General features: G+C 30.7%; 1 protein-coding gene across 3 annotated transcripts in view; it reads left to right on the forward strand.

Annotated features, from left to right (window-relative positions):
* LOC142325088 (JNK1/MAPK8-associated membrane protein) overlaps nt 1-16,627 on the forward strand; it is a 43,719-nt gene that overhangs the window by 15,437 nt on the left and 11,655 nt on the right. For all 3 annotated transcript variants that reach the window (XM_075366425.1, XM_075366424.1, XM_075366426.1), the window contains 2 exons: nt 3,001-3,170; nt 9,268-9,344. In XM_075366425.1, coding sequence (XP_075222540.1) covers nt 3,001-3,170; nt 9,268-9,344 — 247 coding nt within the window. The remainder of the gene's footprint in view (nt 1-3,000; nt 3,171-9,267; nt 9,345-16,627) is intronic.

Genomic DNA, 16,627 nt, shown 5'->3' on the forward strand with positions numbered 1-16,627 from the left:
TTGAAATTTTTTATACAGAGTGATTCCAAATTACATGGCAATCTCTCCGGAGATGATTCTATAGAAAAAAATAAGGATAAAGTTCATATAAACACAGTTCAGAAAACAGTTGGTTAGCGAGCGAGTTTCAGCCCACGAAATATTTAGTCCTGCTTTCTGCTCCCTCTGTGAAATTAAACCATACTAAAATGAGTAACAAGATGTACTCCAATTCTTTGAGTAAAATCAAGAGGTAATTTGGTGTTTCTTCATGGTTTTTGATCTAAGGAATTGAATAAAAGTGGTCCCAGACCTCTATCTCACTTAGTTTTTAAGTAGAGTGGGGAAAAACATGAAAACGTTTTGTTGGAAAATTTTTTTTTAGGTTTGAAATAAAGTAACTTTGTAAATTTACCAGTAAACAAACAAAAATTTTTAGTTAACTTTGTAAAGAATTTAATTCTGATAAAACTGATGAAATTAACATCTATTAAAATTAAACTTAAATTTGAATAGTTCAACTATAATTAGAAACAAAACACTAAACTGCATAGGAAAAATGATGATTTTAAACAAAACAATTTTTATCAGTTTTTGAACAACATAATGTAAATGATAACAAATAGAAAACTTATCAATAACAGAAAAAATGAATAAAAAATAGATTTAAAAAAAGAAAAAATCACATTTTTTGATTTTGTCAAAAAATTATTAAATCTGAAAATGGTTACTTGAAAAAGCTGGATACATTTCTTTAAAGCAGTTGCTTCAATGTGACCACCATCTATTCAATGCCTTGATCAGCTTTGCAGATACTTTGCTAGCCAGGCACATCTAATAGAATCATTATTATTGCTAATAGTAGCTCCAGCTTCTATTTTATAATGTTTCAATTTTTCTTGTGGGGCAATATCAGCAGAATAGTCTAACAACTTCATCCAACCCTAAAGGATAAAGTCTGCTGTTGTGAGATCGGAAGATTGAGGTGGCCATTTTACTGATCCATTTAGACTAATTCATTGCACTGATACGCCATCATTGAAAAATTACATCTACACTCTATCTGTAAGTGGAATATCTTTCAAGATTTCCGTCAGATTTGTTTGCAAAAAATGCAATTACCGCTCTCCATTTATCCTTGGTGATAAAAACAAGAAAAGGTTATATGAGATTATCACAGAGAGACTACATCACATATTAAATGTTAAAAAGTGCATGGGAAATGACTTGTAGCAGTCTCATGAGGATTTTCCTCTGCACAAGTATAAGTTTAAATAATTTACAATGCCATTTCTTGTAAAACAGGATTCATCAGTAATTAGAATATTACTTTGGAAATTGGGATAATGTTCACATTTTCTAATTACCATCAACAGAATTTTATCCATTTATCAAAATCAGGTGGTAGTAACTTTTGTATACGTGTTGTATTGAATGGGTATAATTGTTGCTCCCAACAAGTTTGCCACACACTTGATTGTGAAACTTGTAAAGTTGTCACTTGATTGTGATGGTGCTTGAGGTGGGAGATAATTTTACCACAATCAATATTACTTCTTTACTTAAATATAATATTTTTATTTACTTTACCATATATTAACAATATGTCCATCAACTTTGCAAATGAAAACAGATTTGTGATATCCCATTGTGAATGACTGACTGAACAGTAATAGGACAAACATTACTCAAATGAATATTCAAATGTCAGACTTAATTGTTAAACTTAATTGTTGATCAGCTGTTATTGCCCACCTATGAAAATTATTTTTCAAATTTATTTTTATAATTTTTAGCATTTGTATGTAAATTGTTTTGTTTAAATTCATATCACTTTTTCGATCCAGTTTGTCTGTTTTAACTTTTATTAGAGTAGAGCTTTTTAAATTTGCGTCTGTTTTTAATAGATGTTATTTACATAAATTTTCTCAGAATTAAATTCTCTACAAAGTTAACTAGTAATTTTTATTTGTTTATTGATAAATTAACAGTTATTTTATTTCAAACCTAAAAGTGTATTTTCCGATAAAACTTATTTATGTTTTACCCAAATTTTTGTAAAACCTACTTGAGATAGAGGTTTGGGATTACTTTTAAATTTATTAGATCAAAACCATAAAGAAGCACCAAATTTACCCCCTCGATTTTACCCCTAGAATTTTAGTACAGTTTAATTTCACAGAAGAAGCAGAAAGGAGGGCTAAATATTTCACGAATCTGAACTCACCAACAAACTATTTTGTTTGTGGTCTATATTTGTATGAACTTTTTTTCTTATTTTTGGCTACAGATCTTCTCCCAAGAGATTGCCATGCAATTTGGAATCACCTGTATTTGTTAATATATTTTAATATTCTATGGATTCTGCTTAGTAACAATTGGATCTATCCATGTTATGTATACCACTGTTTTTTTTTTAAAACATGGTCTGTAAATTTATATAAATAAAAAACAAAATATTGGGGCTATTTATTTAAATAAAGACAATCTGTTTTTAATTTTTCTCTAGCTAAAAATACTTAAAAAGAGGCAGCATTTTTTATTCAATACATTTTTTTGTCATATCTCTGTAGTTGAGTGATCTTAACTTATATCATATCACTGTTAATGTATGTTTTATGTAAAATCATATTTTAAAATCTACACCAGAAATATTTTGAAAAATGTTTTAAAAAAAAAAAAATTGTTAAAAACTGTTTGTTGAAAACGATTGATGTTCAAACTGAAGTCCATGAGATTGGGTTATAGTAATGCATTATAACCCTTAGTTCCAATTTCTTTAATTTAATCATTTTAATTATTAGATAACAACCATCCAATAGGATCAGTAGAGAACCAAAAGTTAACTAATCTTTTGTTTAAACAGAATTTAATGTATTTAGTTTTTGATAAAAAATAATAATTTATAAAACTTAGATAAAAAAAAAAAAAAAAAAATTTTGTGCTATTATAAATTTATAAAACAATTTGATTGATGTTGTTTCAGTTTATGTTTACCGTTATTATTATTTACTTTTTTAGGTACACTATGGTGTTAATATTTTATGCATTTGGTGTTTGGATAATGCTATTAATTAGACCATGGTTAGCACATTTTTTCCTTCCAAACTATGGAAAGGTAACAATATATGCTGCTCTCTATTTTTATCCAATCTTAGCTTTATTTCAAGCTGTGTTTGGAGGTTTAATATGTAAGTATATTTAAACTAAGTGTTATTATTCATTTATAATTTTTTGTTACTATAAAATTTAAAAAAGTTAAAATATAAAATTATTGGGTAACCGTTATCTTTTAACAGTTTGCTTGTTTACTTTAAATCATTTACCATGACAAAATGTGTTTTGTATATGCACTTTAAAATATTATGTTACCCACTATTAAGTGTTTATACTTAAATAAATTAATGATTGAAGAATTTTCTAATTCATTTGAAAGTGTATTTTAATGAATATATACACAAAATAAATAAAATTGCTAACATATAGTTTCCAACAGCAATGGTGTATACTTGCTTTTGTGGTTTTTATCTGTCAAGATGTCAGCAATATTTTGGCCAATATATTACTTTTCACCACTACTTAAATAACTCAGTAATTCAATTAGAAATTAATATGAAGATTTACCAGTCAGAATTTTTTCCTACCAACAACTTCTTTTTTAGCACTTAATAGAATTTGTTTTCATTACACATAATATTACTAAGATATTGAAACTTCCGTATCTTCACAGTGATCCATATTTTATTATTTTTCATCAGTCATTATTGAGATGGAAGGACATAACTTTAAAATAAGGTAAAAATTAATATGTTTAACCTCAAATTAAAAAATCTATATTTTTAATTATTAATTACATGTTATTTATGTAAAGTAGGTGGCAGAGTTACCATAAAACACAACATTCCTTAGCATTTGAAAAGCTGTGTGATTATCTGAGTCCTGGTCAACCGAGCCTCCAGGTTAACCAAGCTAGTCACAGGAAGATAAAACATAAAAATAAAGCAGGACAATCATGGCGAGAAATGACAAATATACGCTTTACATACAAGATCTCTTCTCTTACAGAGTTTGGAAATCATTGTGTTCACCCATCAATAATCACATTGTCACAGTCAGCTGTCAGTTTCAGTTATCTCGCACTAAATGTGGTTGTATCAGTGTGTTGAAGTTTGTGCTTTTACTGAATTCTGTGTTGTGCTGCGAGTGGAAAACAGAAGAGTTGTAGTTTCTCTTGAAACAAAACTTGATGTTTTGTTTCTAACTGTTTTTTTAAAATGGTGAGCCAATTAAAAAGGTTGCTGCTGATATGGGAGTTGGGGAAAGTGACTGTTGGGGATTAAAGACATAACCAGAAAGAAATTGAAAAATTTGTAAACAAAAGTGCGAGTGGAGGCAATGGTCAAGAGACTTTGAAAAAGGGCAATTATGAGCAGATGTCTGAAGCTCTTTTTCTGTGTTTTCATAGTTGCAAGGGATGGGCAGTCAGTCCTGTGAGTGGGCCAATGCTTCAAGCTAAGGCGCTTGAGTTCCACAAGGTGTTTAAAGACAGCGAGGAAACATTTATTGCTAGTGATGGATGGCTTGATAGGTGGAAGAAGACATCTGACATAAGGCAGCTGAATAGTGGGGATTTAGTGGGAAGAAACTGTCAGCTGACTCAGTTGTGGAATTTCAGTCTAAAATGGAAGAAATTGTTTTCAAGGAAAGATTAACATCAGATCAAATTTTTAACTCTGACGAGACTGGCTTTCAAATGCTACCATCAAAATTCTTAGAAGCAAACTCCGATTAAACTGCTGCTCCTGGATTTAAAAACATAAAGACCAAGTCATCATTCTGGCTACCTGTAATGTTTCTGGTTCTTTGAAACCTAGGCCTCTGGTTATTGGAAAATCTAAAAAACCAAGAGCCTTTAAAAAGTCAAAGTCAACTGTCTGCCAACAATGTACCATATGCAAAGAAGTGCATGGATGGAAAGCCAAATTTTTAGTGAATGGTAAGAAAAGTAAGCTCCCCAGGAAAGCTATTTTATTATTGGACAATTCGCCATCTCACCCAGATGCCAAAGAATTGTGTAGTGATATTATTAAAGCATCTAATGTGACATCTACATCTTAAAGCATATAATATTTCTACCATCTAATGTGACATCACTTACTAATACAACCTTTAGACCAAGGAGTTCTAGAAATAATGAAGAGAAATTACTCGAAAGGCTTCTCCAGACATTGATCACAAGATTAGATGAAGGAATGACTGTTAGGGAAGTCCTAAAGAAAATCACATTGAAAGATGTAGAATACTGGATTGGTTCAGCGTGGTATGAAGTGAAAGCCACTACCATTCAAAAAGCTTGGAAGAATTTATTTGGCTTAGAAGGAGCCCCAAAATAGTGCCAGAACAGGACAATGTAAGTCAACTAGTGCAACTAGCCAATGAGCTATCTGTTGAAGATCAAATCACCAGCAAAGATATTCATGATTAGTGCAATGATGATGTGCAGATGAGGCAAATACACTGACAAACATAATTTTTGTTTCCTATCATGTGATGCATGATTTTAATCTGTTTTTTGATGCTGAAAACGAATATGAACTAGAATCTTTTGAAAAATTTTTTAATTTTAATTAAATGATTTTTTCCATTTTTCAACGTATAGTCAGCATTTTAAGCTCCTATATTGTATTTTGTTAGCTCATTTTTTATTGTTTAACTTTGTTAACATAATTTCTAAGCTATAAATAAACAATACTAGACAAAAAATTAAATCATATCATAGTCACATATTATGACATCATATCTAATACTGAAGAGTGGGCCTTCATGGACAAGATTAATCATGTCTGTGCAGGTCAAAACATGTAGCTGTAAACACAGCTGTGTTGTTTGTATTAAGACTGGATTTAGGAATAAATTAATTTTGTTCAGTCTTATTGCTGTCTTAAGTTTGTTAACAGTTCAGTGTCATAATGCCTTGAAATTGTGTAAATAATGTAGATGCCTTTTGTTATGAATGTGGTGAGTTTACCGTAAAATCAAATAAAAAAAACATTACACCTTTAATTAAAAAAGCATATCATTTGTACTTTCAGTGTAAAATTGGTGATCAGGATAAGATGTGGGCTTCTCGTATAGTATGCATTAATTGTTCTGTATATTTAAGATGATGGCTGAAAGGTGCACGGAAGGCTTTACCATTTGATGTACCTATGGTTTAGCATGAACTAAAGGATCATGTAACCAATTGTTACTCTTGTTTAACAAGTGTGTATGAAATTTCTAAAAAGTTTAAATATACTGTAAAATATTCTTCATTGCAATCTGCAATCAGGTCTGTACCTCACAGTGAAATTATTCCAGTCCTGAGCCACCTGGGAGTGTATGTTTCAAAAGCAGCAATGAAGAAGACAACAATGATTTTGATTTTGAATTATCTTCCAATAAGCCACATCTTATATCACAAGATGAATTAAATGACTTGGTTAGGGATTTAAATTTATCAAAAAATCAAGCTGAACTGTTAGGATCAAGACTGCAAGGTTGGAATTTACTTCAAAAAAGAAAATACAAAAATTCTGGGCTTTCGAAGCCGACAAAAAGAACTTTCTCAGTACTTTATTGATGAAAATAATTTGGTTTATTGAACAAATATTGATGAGCTTATATTGCACTTAGGACAAGTTCATAAACCCGAGGACTGGTGTCTTTTCATAGATTCATCCAAGTAAAGTTTAAAAGTGGTTCTACTACACAACGGTAACAAATATCCTTTGCTACCAATTTTTATGGTATTAATTTAAAAGAAATATACGATGTGATGAAAGATGTTCTTGAAAAAGTAAATTATAAAAAACATAGCTGGAACGTATGTAGTGGTTTGAAAGTTATAGCTATTTTATTAGGCATGCAGTTAGGCTATACTAATTACATGTGTTTTCTTTGTGAATGAGACAGCTGAACTAGGGGTAAACATTATGTTACCAAAGAATGGAAGAAATGAGACAACTTAACTCCAAATGGGAAAAATATTATTTGTGAGCCCTTAGTTGAACGTAAAAAAAATATTTTTACCCCCTCTCCGTATCAAGCTAGGACTAATGAAAAATTTTGTAAAAGCAATGAAGAAGGATAGTCCTGGATTTTTGTAAATCAGGCAGAAATTTCCTAATGTATGAAGGAAAAATTAAAGAAGGAATATTTGTTGGCCCTCAAATAAGTGAGTTGGTCAAAGATGATATTTAACTCAATGTTAAATAATGTAGAAAGTGCAGCTTGGGCTTCATTTAAAGACATTTGCAAAACTTTCTCAGGAAACAAAAAACCTACAATTACCACAATATTGTTTATCAAATTACTGGGATGTAATATATATGTCTTTGAAAATACATTTCCTCCACTCACATCTGGATTTTTTCCCGGACAACCTCGGATATGTAAATGATGAACACGGTGAATGTTTCCACCAAGACATTTCGGTGATGGAAAGCTGCTATAAAGGGAAATGGAACACTAACATGCTAGCCAATTACTGTTTGAAATTAATTCGGGATGTGCCTGAGGCTATTTATAAAAGAAAAGCATCAGTGAAATCATTCTAACACAGATATGGACGTGCAAAATTATAAATTTAAATTTTAACTATATTTTCTCTTAGTATTTTTTGAAGTGTAATTTATTTAAAACTAAGGGTGATAGAAAAATTGTATTTACACATCTGTAATGTATGCAAAAAAGTAATTCAAGAAGTGGTAGAGAAACATTAAAAAAAATTTTTTTTGTCTATCACTGTTATTGATATGGTCAACAGTGCTAACGATAATGAAAAGGATGACAATGTGGAAGAGAACCCCAAATATTACACTCCAATGGGCTGAAAACGATCTAAGCCACTCTTGCTTACATAGAGCAACAGGAAGAGTGCACACCATTTAATATACTGTCTCTACAGTGTTGGCGTAACATTGCATTGTCTATGAGAGCAGACCAAAAATCAATCAGACTTTGAAAAAAAAATCTCCTATTTCTGCATGCTTGCAGGTCTCTAATTATGTTTTTTTTTTTGTACAATAAACTAATTCTGTGCATTTTTAACTAGTTTTTTTTTTTTGTTATTCTTAGCCCAATAACACTTAACCTTTGTATTATTCAATTTTTTCCTTGGCTGATGTAGTCTTGGTCCCAGATAATTGCAAGTTTACTGTAGTAAAGTGAAAATGAAATTACAAAAATAAGGATGAAATACCAACTAAAACCAAATTTAATAATTTTGTAAAGTTATTATTAGGTGGATGTAAGACAACCTAAAATCATTGGTTACAGTTTCATTGGTACAGTTACTACCTCTTGTTACTAATGGTTAATAAGGAGTATTTAATATTTAAATAATTATTAGTGGCAGTTATTGTCATTTAAAATTTATAAAAATAAAAAATGAATGTAATAATAATAAATAATAGTAATAGATTAAACCATATCTTTGTGCATTGTACAGTAATCAGTGGTTATCAGTCCTTATCAACTAATCATTGATGGTGTTTTATAACTGTTATCATAGTTTCTATCACTGCTTGGAGATTTACTCACTTAGCAGAAGTGATTTTTTTCTTTTTTAGTTGTTTGAATTCAGAATTGATTTCTTTCTCATCTAGTATATTAAAATATGTTAATGAAAATAATATTTTATACTGATTTGGTCTCAGTATAATTATTTTTGAGATGAGACTGGAAGAGTCTACAGATTCTTGTTTGTGGCACAGAGATCAGTCTCTAAGAGAAGCCAGGAACAAGATTTAATTGTAAAAGATTGTTGTATATGTCCAATATTTATCTGTTAACTGCAATAACTGTCATGGACATCTGTCATGAGTCACAAGTCACTCCTAGAAATGACTCAGTCAATCTCAAGAATAACAGGTCCTGTACAAGCGTACTAAAAAACTGAGGAGTAAATTGGTTTCTTGTTACCTTCTTCACTAAGGTGGAATATCCTACTGCTTATCAGAATCCCCAGCTTACAAAAATTCTGATGATGACGAGCCTTACAAATCACACTTTGAGTTTGTTCAACATATAAATTGGCTGAATAGGAATCATTATTACTCTCAAATAAACAACTCTGATTGGTACCTCTTGTACCTTAAGTGCTTTATGTACATCATAACCACATACTGCATCAAGACTCTGGGATAGATGATGAGAGGAAATGTCCAATAACATTTTTAATTAAATCAATGTAGTATATTACTTTTTTATTACATTGAAATAGTTTGCTTTATAATTTTGTTTCAGATTATTCATTTCCTTACATCATCATAATACTATCAGTTATATCAAATGCTGCTCATTTTGCATTTAAACTTGATCAGGTAAATAATTTATATTATTAGCCATATGTAAACTAAAATCTTTTCCACCCACCTTTTATGCATGATGTATTCCACTGCTCTCTCTATTTTCATTCCTAACAATCTTCATGAAATTTATTAAATGGAATGTTAATAGACCTTATTCGATTAAGGCTAATGAAGTAAGTTGCACTCATTTGTTAATTATCAGCTGTAACCAAAATATTGTTCGGAAGTAATTTTTGTTTTAAATATTCTAAAATGAGAGATATTTTTAGTAAAGTAAATATATAAATGTCAGAAAGAAAATTTTACCTCGGGATAGAGTTTTAATATTTTTAAAAGATCTTAATTTTTTAACATAATCACTCTGAAATTCCAATGCACTCACTTGGTGAGTTAGCAAGAAGTTTCATAATTTCTGTATGTTGCAAGCATTATCGTGTGGTGAGCTATCAACTTGCATCATTATTTTTCATTTGAAAAAACTTGATGAAGTTTTGTCAAGTTCTTAACACTGAGCATTAGCATCTGTGGATTGATTTAAGGAAGTAAATAGGCTCCTTTCTGTTGGATAGGAGAGTTAACCAGAATTTTATTTATAGTAACATGAATTTTTTTTGCATAGTAAATGTTTTTAATGGCCATTGCATTGTCACTTATTCTTATAAGCATAAGGACATACTAAATCTCACTTTCAGTCATCATACAATCTCGAGTCACTCATGATGAATAAGGAATGCTTATACTACAGCCACCTAACCTTTTTGCGATTGTCTGCTGGAATTTTTGGCATTCAATGTATTTCAATTCCTGATAGGTCTAATCTTCTCATAACAGTTCTGTTCTCTCAATATTATTGATTAATATTTATTAATACAGTTTTTCTCCTTTAGTTTTCTTATGTTATTATCAGTGACAATGAATGATCCTTTCTATTTTTTCATCATGAACTTAACTTCATGACATTATTTTGCCTATTCGTTACATCTTTGTCATAAAGAGAAATAAGTTTGTGACAAATTTCAGCATCAGTTTCTCATTTTCTGTAAAGAAACTAATTTGTGAACTTATCTCTCATATGGCAACATTTGGAATTAAGACAACCATTATTAACATACATTGCTGCAATTAAATATAACATTGCTGTGAATGTAGCCTGGTAAACACAACAAATCAAGCAGACCATGTAAAACCACAAATGTACTACAAATTGTGAAATAGTTAATTCTGATTTATTCTTATTAGCCTCATATTTTTATGTTCCAATTACTCTCTTATAAAAGTTAACTATATAGTTACTAATTAAAATAATTCAAAAATCAGTTGAAGCACATTTAACAGCTCATATTTCAACTGATTCCCACCATTGATTTATTATAAATTAGTGTAATTTATAATAATAATTTAATAAATTAAATTATTAAAATTATTATTTATAATTTATTAATTTTTTAATAATATAATGTGCTTTTGTCTAAATAATTTAACTTGAGTAAGTTCTGTAACAGTTGTCATTTGAATCTTAGTATTTTTTTTCAACGCATAGCATGTTTTACATGACATAAAGTTGATTATGTAACCAATAACAGTTATAATTGTGATAAACTTACTCATCATATAGTAACAATTATAAATACATATGAAATTATTTTCTTCCAAATAAATGCTATTAAAAATAAATTTTATGATGTCATGTACATTATATTTAATAAACATTGATAATTCGATGGACTTTAGAGCAAAAGACAGCCAACTTGTGTAGGGGTTAACATTGCTTACTATACCATAGTCCTGTTGTATGAATATTTGTATATACTGTCTGCTATAATGGGATTGTCCCTCTCTATATGTCAACTTGAACAGTCTAGACTGAATTCTTTGATCCCAGAAAAATATTTTTTTTCATCAAACTCCTATAATTGGACTGATTTTCTAATAATTATCACTCTAAGAGCCCCAAACAAAACTTAGCAGTTTATGTTTGGAAAGATTTGTAGGGCCCTACTTTTCTCTTGGAAAATTTCGTTTTCATTGCTTTTAAGATTTTAGTAAAAAGCAATATAGTATTACTTAATGAATCAGAGATTTCTTTTCAACTCTTTATTGTTATTTGCTTAGATGAATTCTTTGTAAGTATTTGGTACCTTACAATTGAATTATGCTTTTAGAAAGGTTTATTCATTTTTTTAAATGCATTATCATCATATTCACTGATCAACAAAATAAAACATAACACTTAAAAGTGTAATAATTTTTAAAATTATGTTTCCATTGAAAATTGCTCTTTCCATATTATCTGAAAATTATGGATTAACCAGAAATCTTAATAATCTAAAATTGTTATGTTTTAAAATTTTTATAAGAATTACATTTATTGGATCTAATAAACCATTAGTGGGCATTATTTTTATAAACAAATAAAAATAAAATTTATTTTACAGATATAATAAAATTTTATAGATACCTAATGTAACTTTATGCATTTGTTTATAATATCATTTTTATGATGCTGCTAACTTAACTTTTTTTTTCATTTTATGATGTATAAAATTATATAACACTTTTAATTTCTCATATAAATTTAACCAAAACACTCAAATAATACACTTTTGTTATTGCAATTACATTATAGTATGTTTCTTTGGGAGAGTTTTGGTGAAGAGAAAACTAACTGCATTTTTCTCATATCAAATTTTAAGTTAACATATTACATTACCTCCTGAACCAAAGGCTCTATCTTAAGGAGATTTTAATCAATGTTACAAAGCAAAGTAACTAAATTCTTATGATTAAGGAGTAGCAGTTTCACAAAAAAAAACTTTTACTGACAGAACTAAACCGCTGTAAAGTGTATGTATCATATGTACTCAAATTTTGTTACATGAACTAACAGACTACTTCAAAATTAAATACTTCAAACAAATTTATTATATTGAAATCTCCAGAAATTTTCAGAATTTAATAAAGAAAGCACTCTTGATAGTAGAATTCACATATGTAGTATGCCTCTTGCCATACTCCTATAATTGATACTTTGTTTTTAAATGATTTGTTTTTCTTCATTCAGCAGTGCACAACACTATGTTTGATTTGATAAAGATAGGAATTCTTCCTCTTGCAATGCTTGTTATTACAAATATATGAGGTGCGACAATAAAGTAATGAGACTGATTTTTCTTTGCAAGATATGGCAACCCTGCAGCTTGCGTAGGCACACCATCTTTGACCTTGGTCTATAAGCTACTTCTAGTCCAAGCGGCACATTGATGCAACTGCTCAGTCGTGAGTTGTGCTGTAATAAGTGAACACGTGTTTGTGTCTCTCGTCACAGAAATTAAACAGCAAAATTTCCGCAACGGTATGCCATTTCTTTTTGTGTTAAATTGTGTGAAAACGCGACAACTTATGGTAAGCTTCAGAAGGCTTTTGGAGAGAAGGTTATGTCAAGAGCTCAAGTTTTTCAGTGGCATAAAATTTTTAGTGAAGACAGAACGAATGTTGAAGATGAAGATCGCAGTGGATGACCATCAACCTCACGGACAGATGTCAACTTGACCAGGATGCGTGAAATCATACGATCTGATTGAATATTATCCGTGAAAATGATTGCAGAAGAAGTCGACATCAATCGAGAAACGGTTCGTCTAATATTAACTGAAGATCTTGGTATGATTTGTGCAAAAATGGTCCCCAAAAATCTCACACAACAGCGAGAAACACGGAAAAATGTGGCAGCCGATCTGTTAGAGCAAACGGAAATCAATCCAGATTTGTTGAGCCGTGTTATCACTGGTGATGAAGGTTGGTTTTTTCAATACGATCCAGAGACAAAACGCCAAAGTTCACAATGGTGCTCAAAGGGATCACCCAGACCAAAAAAAGCTCGCATGTCAAAGTCAAAAGTGAAATGCATGCTTGTGTGCTTCTTCGATTCCAAGGGAATTGTTCATAAAGAGTGGGTGCCTCCTGGACAAACAGTTAACCAATATTTCTACAAAGAAATTTTAGAAAGACTTTGTAAACGAGTTCTTCGTGTCAATGCCAACATTGCTGATAATTGGATTCTGCATTACGATAATGCGCCATCCCATACTGCTCTGTCAGTACAGCAATTTTTAACCTCAAAACAAATTTCAGTACTACCACAGCCAAGGTGGCTGTGGTAGTACTGAAATAGACAAAAGTCGCACGGAGCGATATCTGGTGAATACATTCACCAGATATCGCTCCGTGCGACTTTTTTTATATTTCCAAGAGTCAAAATGGCGGTCAAGAGACAGACACCATTTTCAAACAACACAAGATGTCCAAATACTGTGACGAGGGTCTTGGAGGATGTTACAGAAGATGAGTTCCAGAAATGTTGGCAGAAGCGCTGGAATAAGTGTGTACAATCAGAGGGTAACTACTTTGAAGGAGACAACACTAAACATGACTAAAACGGTAAGCAACATTTTTTTCACATCAGTCTCATTACTTTATTGTCGCACGTCGTATTTATACAGAGTATAAATATTTTTTGTTAATAAGAATAGCTAAAAGTACATTTTTCCTACCAAGCTATAGTATAAAAAAAAAATATCCAGTTTTTATCAAATTCATTTTTTATGATTCTGCTAATATTAATCAGGATATTATTTGATCACAACAAATTATTCATCAAAGTGTTCTTTTTGTAATTGTTGAAATTATTAAAGATAAATCACTAGAAAACATTTGTATTATGAAACAGCTGATATATTCATAATTTATAATGAAAATATTTTGGTTAACATGCTTTATCCCTTAAGTGCTAAAAATGTCTTGGAATGAGATGTAAGTACGATCATCGTTCTGCCAGACTCCCATTTATTTACGCCACTGGCCAGTTATTAGTAGGGCTAAAAATAATTTTTTTTATTTCTGTACTTTTATAATAGACAGATGAGTATTTTACTGATTTTAAATGTGATTTAATAAGTAGTTTAAAGCCATAACATTTTTTTTATAAAAAATACAATTTTGTTATGATTTTGTAGATATGTCTTTAACCAATGAAGTATTTTGCATATTTAAGTTTGTGAATTTTATTAGATTAGTAGTAAACTATTATAGAAACACAGAAAGTTTTCACACAATGAATGAAAATATACATTTCACATGGAAAAATCAAGTTTAAGCAATCTTAAAAAAAGTAATTTTATTCACAAAATTTTTAATATTTACAAATAAAATAAGCAAATTAGTTTAAAATTGTATTTTGTCAGTATTACATAATTGTAATAATATATTTATTACAAATATAAGTTTTTAGGCATCAAAAAAATGTTTTGAACATTTGGAAACGGGCTGTACAAAATATAATAGTTAACCCCACTTATTGTGTCAAGCAAGATAAAAAAAATAGCCATTGGTCACCTTCATGTTCTCCGGCTTGATGAGTAGTTGGAGCATTTTTGATCAAGACTGTCAACCCTCATCTTTCATGACATTAAAAAAATCCAACCTCTGGTTTTCCAGTTGATGGGTCTGTAGAAATCTCATTGTGCTTTGAAGATATCAGCACAACCGCTGTATTCCTATCTGGAACAAATGACAACAGCATCATGTCTTCTGTGAACCTATACAGACTTGACTTTGCCACTCTTCTTGCTTTGTTTAGGAGAAACTGAAGGGGAATCTCCCTTTTATTTTTCTTCACAGTCCCCATGTACGTAATACCTCTTTTTAACAATTCTGTGACTAAATCTGGAAGCAAACCAATTATCGGCAGTTAGGTTTCATCGTGTATTCTCAATAGGCGAGATCAATCGTAAAACAGACTGAGTGAGTATATCTCTTTCTTTCAAGGTAATCTGGCGTATATGTAAGCATTATACAGATAATTCTTCCTTGCATCTGTGAGGCATTGCATCATGTGTACGGCATATGCCGTATTTGGCCGGCTTGCTTGGCATGTACATCAGAAACCGGCACTGCCCTCAGAATGGAACCAACATTTCTTCTTTGCAGACATAGAATATAAATGTTGGGCGTTTTCTATAATCATAGAAAAAATATTGGAAATCAGTGTGGTTGGGTCTTGCATTTTCCATTCTTCATGATTACTGGGGTTATCAAATCGTAAGCATGTCAAAATAAACATAAATCTTTATTTTGACATGGTACGTCTGAAAATGTCCCTTCCAATTCCATTCGTTGCACGTAAACTGTGAACTGATTCATCTTCCGATTTGAACGCAGATGTGAAAATAAGGAGACCAAGGAATGCCTTTAGTTCATTGATATCCAGGTCTTGCAACCAGTTCAGTGTTTTCCTTGAGTAAAACAATCGAGCTTTTCAATTTTCACGTTGGTCCATTTCAAAATTTCCTCCAAAATGCTTTCATTAAAATAAAGGGACCATATTTTTTTCAATATCAGGGGAATCTCCAAATATTTTTGCTGGAGGCAATGATTTCAAAGTCAGGGTCATTGTCACTGTCTGGTGGAGGGATCTAACGTTTCATTATTTTCACTCAATATCTGTTCAACATAAGTATCACATTTGGGGTCATCAGCATACCATGTGGAAGGAGTCTGTCTAGATGGACCCAGCAGTGATTCTTCTTTTTGATTTAACATCATCTAAAATAACAGACATTCATTTGATGTCTAATGTAACAACAAGAAATTTTTTTTTTGTCTTCAGTCATTTGACTGGTTTGATGCAGCTCTCCAAGATTCCCTCTCTAGTACTAGTAGTTTCATTTCTGTATACCTCCATAATCTTTTCTCCTCCTATTTTCACATTCAGTGCACCATCTTCATTATTTCTACTACATTTCATTATTTTCATTTTGTTCTTGTTTATTTTCATGCGGTAGCTCTTGCGTAGGACTTCATCTATGCCGTTCATTGTTTCTTCTAAATCCTTTTTACTCTCGGCTAGAATTACTATATCATCAGCAAATCGTAGCATCTTTATCTTTTCACCTCGTACTGTTACTCAGAATCTAAATTGTTCTTTAACATCATTAACTGCTAGTTCCATGTAAAGATTAAAAAGTAACGGAGATAGGGAACATCCTTGTCGGACTCCCTTTCTTATTACGGCTTCTTTCTTATGTTCTTCTATCTCTGTATTTGAACCCTAATTTTTTAAAATGCTGAACATTTTATTCCAGTCTACATTATCGAATGCCTTTTCTAGGTCTATAAATGCCAAGTATGTTGGTTTGTTTTTCTTTAATCTTCCTTCTACTATTAATCTGAGGCCTAAAATTGCTTCCCTTGTCCCTATACTTTTCCTGAAACCAAATTGGTCTTCTCCTAACACTTCC

The sequence above is a fragment of the Lycorma delicatula genome, chromosome 5 (assembly GCF_047948215.1).
Source record: "Lycorma delicatula isolate Av1 chromosome 5, ASM4794821v1, whole genome shotgun sequence".
Lineage (NCBI taxonomy): Eukaryota > Metazoa > Arthropoda > Insecta > Hemiptera > Fulgoridae > Lycorma > Lycorma delicatula.